The sequence below is a fragment of the Triticum dicoccoides genome, chromosome 2A (genome assembly GCF_002162155.2).
Source record: "Triticum dicoccoides isolate Atlit2015 ecotype Zavitan chromosome 2A, WEW_v2.0, whole genome shotgun sequence".
In the NCBI taxonomy this organism is placed as follows: domain Eukaryota; kingdom Viridiplantae; phylum Streptophyta; class Magnoliopsida; order Poales; family Poaceae; genus Triticum; species Triticum dicoccoides.
This window is the reverse complement of record NC_041382.1, coordinates 712296007-712301629: the sequence shown is the minus strand read 5'-3', so window position 1 is coordinate 712301629 and position 5623 is coordinate 712296007. Positions and strand designations below refer to the sequence as shown.

Below are 5623 nucleotides of genomic sequence, written 5' to 3'. Positions count from 1 at the left end.
AGTCAAACTTTGCAAACTTTGATCAAGTTTGTAGAGAAAACTATTTATATCTACAATACCAATAATATATAGTGTGAAACTATATCTTATGATGAATCTAGTGATATATGTTTCGCATTCTAGATGTAAATATTTTTCTCCACAAACTTGGACAAAGTTTGTGAGGTTTGACTTCATACAGATACAGAGGCTGCCCAACCAAAGTGCAAATTCATAATTGTCATAAAAGCGTGTTGTCGCATTGTCTCCGAGGTCATGGTGGAGTAGGGAGATTTTGTCGTTCAGGAGTACGCGCGGGCGGTTGTCTATGCAAGTGACAGTTGGTAGAAGGAGTATCTTCTGTTGGGTCAGTGGTCGAAGACTGACAGTTTTGATTTCCTCCTCCAACGTCGTCGTCATGCGGGGGTGTCAATTCTGAAGTTCGATGGCGTGTCCGGGGACATGTTGCTCCGGTCTGATTCTTTCAACGACTATGTTTTTGTTTCTGACAAACTACTTTGAAAGTCCGTAAAGCTGCTGATCAGCGATGGAGCCGCGTCAAGCTTGGATGAAGAGGTGATCTGTCTTTTTACCCTTTGGTAGCCGCTTCGATGGTGTCGAAGGAAAGGGACAGACGCTGTTATTTTGCATATGATTTTTATATCTTTTCAGTCATGTATGGTCGGTGCTTACGTACCTTGTAACCTAACCTTTATTATATAAATGAGGCACATATTACCATGCAAAAAGATTCATAATTGTCATAAAAGCGTGCTTCGTAATTTTTTCTAATGTGAGACATGTTTATGAATGGCTCAAAGACAGAATCGTCATAAAAGCGTGCTCAATTTTTTTCCTCATGTGAGGCCCGTTGGCTCAAAGACATTTTCCTTCCCCACCTTTTTTTTGCGGGGTAAATATATGACATTTTCCTTCCCCGCCTTAACAATGTAAGTTTTTGAACTAGGATTTCAATATGGATTTACAAAATCGATTTTCAGATTACAGGAAGGATTAGAACTAGGATTTGAACAACCTTAAAACACCAATTCTCTATCAATAGAACTACGGACTCTACCTCCTCTTCAAAGTGACCTCGCGGGCAGGGAAGACTTTGGGCTCGCGACTTCCATGGCCACGTGGTCGACGAACGCATGTGTGTCTTGGATGTCGGATACAACCACATTTTTAAGGCTGGTGTGAGCACGACTTCGAATCCTATGCATGCGACCATCGAGATACGGGCGAAGTAGGCAAGGGCGGCAGGGACAACTGTGGCGCACGTTGTCCTTGACCCACTCGGAGTAGTGTCATGCCCTCTCCCAGAACTTTTTGTCATCGCAATCCTCTTAGGTCTCACCGGGAAAGGCCCGAAGAAAAAAAGCCAACAAAATCATCGTGTATGCACCATTATTGACATATTTTTTAGAACCATGCGTCATTATAGGGAGGTCCTATATGGCGCACTTTTCATCAAATAGACCCCCAAAATGCATTGCACACGAGCGAACGGGTCGACACATTAAGCGACATTCACTTGCTTGGATTATCTGTTTTGCATTTTTTTTTCAGCGACCCGGTGACATTGTAGCAACTCCATGTATTATAGACGGGCACTGCAACACGTGGTTTTTGGGGGGCATTTTCTTTTCTCAATTTTTTTTATGAAAAAAGAACATATTTTGAATTTTTGTCAACAATATTACTTTTTATTATAAAAGGTGATATTTTGAATTCCCAAATATTTTCCAATTCTGATTTTTTTGAAACACGAACTTTTTAAAAAAATTGTCAAGCATATTTTGAAAACACGTATTTATTTTGAAAATTTTGAGAACATTTTTAGAGATTCCCCAACTTTTTTAAACAGGATTTTTTTTTAAAACACCATTTTTTGAAATTCAAATAACTTTTTAATCCAACTAATTTTGAAAAACTCTGTGAATTTTTTTGAAAAGTAGAAAAAATAAACAGAAAACCGAACCCCAAAACCATCTAGAAGGTTGCCAAAACCGAAAAAAACAGGACAGTCATATAAAACTGTATAAGTTCCTAAAATCAGATTCACAACTGCTAAATGGGCCAGCCGATCTGTCGCTCGCTGGTTTGTGCGGAGGACCGTCTGGCGCAGAATGCGTCAAATCGATTCGGAGATTAACCGGCGTTCGTGGGCTGGGCATTGCTCTGCTTGAGTCTCACAGCCACGGACAGAGAAAAAAAAGCCACGGACAGAGAAGTTTCTGGTACGGAAGAGTTTGGCCCAGAGAAAAGCCACAGCACGAGCCCTTTTGCCAACTCGTGCACGGACGGTCCGGATCGGGAGCAAGGACAAGATCCCGACCGTCCGTTCCCGTTCGAGCACGGGCGGTGCAGACGAAGCGTCCGCCTCTTTGGCTCCCTGCGGCCGCAGTTTTCCTTCCCAAGGGGAAAAGAGAGAGAGAGAGAAGAGGAGAAAGTCTGCAGAAATCGCGATCGGAGGCACAGCTCGAGGTGATTCTCGCTCTTGTAATTCCGTCAGCTAATTTTACCAGTAATTTTCCGTTCGCTCGCACGCATCCCGTTCGATAGGAACCACCAGTAATTTGTCTACGTCTCCCCCTTCTGCGCGGCTGTGGATTTGGTTCCAAATTAGGGTTTCGAATCAGGATGTTTTGGCCTAGAATCGTCGGATATGTTCCTCATGTTTCGATTCGATGCTTGGTTTGCCGGCTGCGTATGCTTAATTGGAGAAATTTGTTGGTGGGTCTGGTCGCCCCAATCTCAGATGCGGGTTGTCGGAGCTTATCGCTCTGTGTAGTGCGGGGTGTTGCTTTGCTTCAATTGAAGCAAATTTACAGCTTTATCACGGGTGCTTTGTACAGGAAAAAGTCGCCTCTTTCTCTGCAGGCTGAGGATTGCAATTTTGGTTTGAAACTACTCCCATCGTCCCATAATATAAGAACGTTTTTCAAGACGGAGGGAGTAGAGTTTAGTCACCCCTGTGATTAGTCCTTTCAATCTTATTCCATGTTTTTACCTTCATCAGAGAATCTGATTACAAGTATGTAGCTCAGTTTACTCGGTTTGCATCGCAGATTTAGGTTCCTGATTTTTAATATATTCATAAATAAGTGGATTGTACTCCCTCTGTAAAGAAATATAAGATTGTTTATAATAGTTGTTATGTACATTCCCTTTTAGCACACGGTGCGGTGAACAACTAGATTTTTTATTCCTCTCGGTGACTAGGTGACCAAGGGTTTATTTTTCCTGATGATGCTTGTCTGAACTTATCAGTACTTCTTAATGAAATTTGAGCTGAAGTGTTTGATTATTGCATTGCAGGGATTTGATTTTTATTTGCCTGGGTTTGGGGGAAGGCTAGGGAAGTTCATCACAAGATAGGATTTTGGAATTTTATGGACTTTGATTGCAATAAGGCAGGAGAGTCTTCAGCCAAGCATTGTTCTAGCATTTGCAACGAGGGCACACTCATCCAGGCAAACACCTTAATTCATTGTGGAAAGGCTAAAAAGTGGAATAGCCTCAACAAATTCAACAACCCGGAGTCAAGTCATGGATCACTTCCAAGGGTTAATGACCCCAAGGAAGATGGTGAAACAGGAAATGATGCAACTGCCTCTGAGTGTAGCGTTATGTGCTTCACTGATCTGCCGTCTGCATTGGTCTGTGAAGTCCTTGCGCGCCTTGATCCAAAGGGGCTTGGGGTTGTATCTTGTGTCTCCACAGTTCTGCAGACCCTAGCCACAGATCATCAGGGATGGAAGAAATTCTACTGTGAGAGGTGGGGACTTCCAAATGCTCCCATCGGACCCCTAGTTCCAGGTGGAACCCCAGATGGGAGGTCGTGGAAAGCATTGTTTGTGGACCGGGAGTTTCAAAGCAGATCATTCATGGGAAGATTTAGTGTGGATGTTCTCCGTGGTCACAATGAGGATGTACGCACTGTGTACCTTCTGGCATCAGCAAATCTGATATTCACTGGTGGCCATGATTCTGTGGTTCGGATGTGGAATATGGAGGAAGGGCTACTAATTGATGAGTCCCGCCCATTTGGTTGCACTATCCGGGCAATTGCAGCTGACAGTAGGCTTTTGGTAACTGGAGGATCCAAAGCCTTCATTCAGTGTTGGAGGGCTATTGAGGGGGCCTCGCACCTTTTCCACATTTCTGGGAATGGTACTAACCAGAATTCTGAATTTCGCCTATGGGGGCATGAAGGGCCTGTGACTTGTCTTTCCTTGGATTCAACAAGGATTTACAGTGGTTCTTGGGATATGACTGTTCGTGTTTGGGACAGAGCCGAGATGAAGTGTGTGCAAAAGTTCATGCATGCTGACTGGGTTTTGGCCCTGGCTCCTCATGGAAATACTGTTGCCAGTACAGCTGGTAGAGACGCATATGTGTGGGATATCGGAAGTGGCGAGTTAACAACTATAATTTCCAATGCCCATGTTGGTAATGCATATTCTGTAGCTCGAACACACCTGGCAGGTGTGCTGTTTACTGGAGGAGAGGACGGGGCAATTCGCTTGTTCGATGTTTCTGAGATATCGGATGATGAGAATATTAAACCAGCTGCCACTTGGTTGCCGCATTCTGGCCCTGTTCATTCTCTTGCTTTTGAGTACCCATGGCTTGTTTCTGCCTCTAGTGATGGCAGGATTGCACTAATTGATTTGAGGAAGATCCTGACCCCCCTAAACTCATCAAAGCGCCGTTTCAGGGTTAAGCCCTTTGATCCAAGTACCGTAGAGCCTCCACAGCGAATGCTTCATGGCTTTGGATGCTATCTTTTCTCCATCGGCATCGGTGCAGATAGAATCATATGTGGAGGCGAGGATGGCTCTGTCAGGGTCTGGAACTTCTCGGAAGCACTGGAGATTGAGAAGAAGGCACAGGCTTTAAGGAGTCTGAGACAGGAGAACCGCATGAGGCGGAGGAAGGCGCAAGTGGAGATGAATGCAAATGGTAGAAGGGTTGACCATTGCTCAGTAGCCATGAAAAGGAACCCATTGAAGGGTGATAAGAGTGTCACTTGGCAAATCAAGCGTCCCATCAGTGACAAGGTCAAGTCTTAGATTGGGTATTTGTACCCTTCGTAATATAACATTTTTCTTTTCCGATTCCATCCATAAGCTCGGTTTGCTACATGTAGGTCAACATTTGGCATTTTCCTATATTCAACTTATATCTGGTGCACCGTGGTCGCATTTGATATGTATGCAATTCTTATTTGACCTGGTGTACATTGGGTCTAATGGAAGAAAGTTTCCATGCGTCCTTCTGTTTCCAGCTCTGGTTGATTTCGTTTTTGTATCGTTCTGTTTGCGTTTCTGGTGAAAGAAAAATTACATAACACCATGCAGGAATAGTCAACTTGTGTATTTATCTCAGTGTGGCAGCAAACATGTTTGATCCCTAGGCTCTAGCTGGATATATTTCAGTCTGTGGCCTTTGCTACAAGAAAATATGTATTGTACCACTTTGTTTTCAGGTATGGGTTTGTAATTGTTGCGAAGCCAGATTGAATCGCCTTTAATGTCAAGCTCAGTGATTCCAGTATATACAGTTATAGCTTTGGTGTCAGCCTGTCAGGTATCTCCTGGTTGATCACTCCGTGCTCTATGTGGCCTTGTAACTA

The 5623-nt window shown here is 43.7% G+C and overlaps 1 protein-coding gene across 1 annotated transcript; it reads left to right on the top strand.

The window, feature by feature from the left end:
• The first annotated feature begins 2347 nt into the window (after positions 1-2347).
• LOC119356495 (F-box/WD-40 repeat-containing protein At5g21040-like) lies at positions 2348-5266 on the top strand. The gene is made up of 2 exons (XM_037623454.1): positions 2348-2469; positions 3304-5266. The coding sequence occupies exon 2, from the start codon at positions 3378-3380 to the stop codon at positions 5058-5060; it is 1683 nt and encodes a 560-aa protein (XP_037479351.1). The 5' UTR covers positions 2348-2469; positions 3304-3377; the 3' UTR covers positions 5061-5266.
• Positions 5267-5623: the final 357 nt, after the last annotated feature.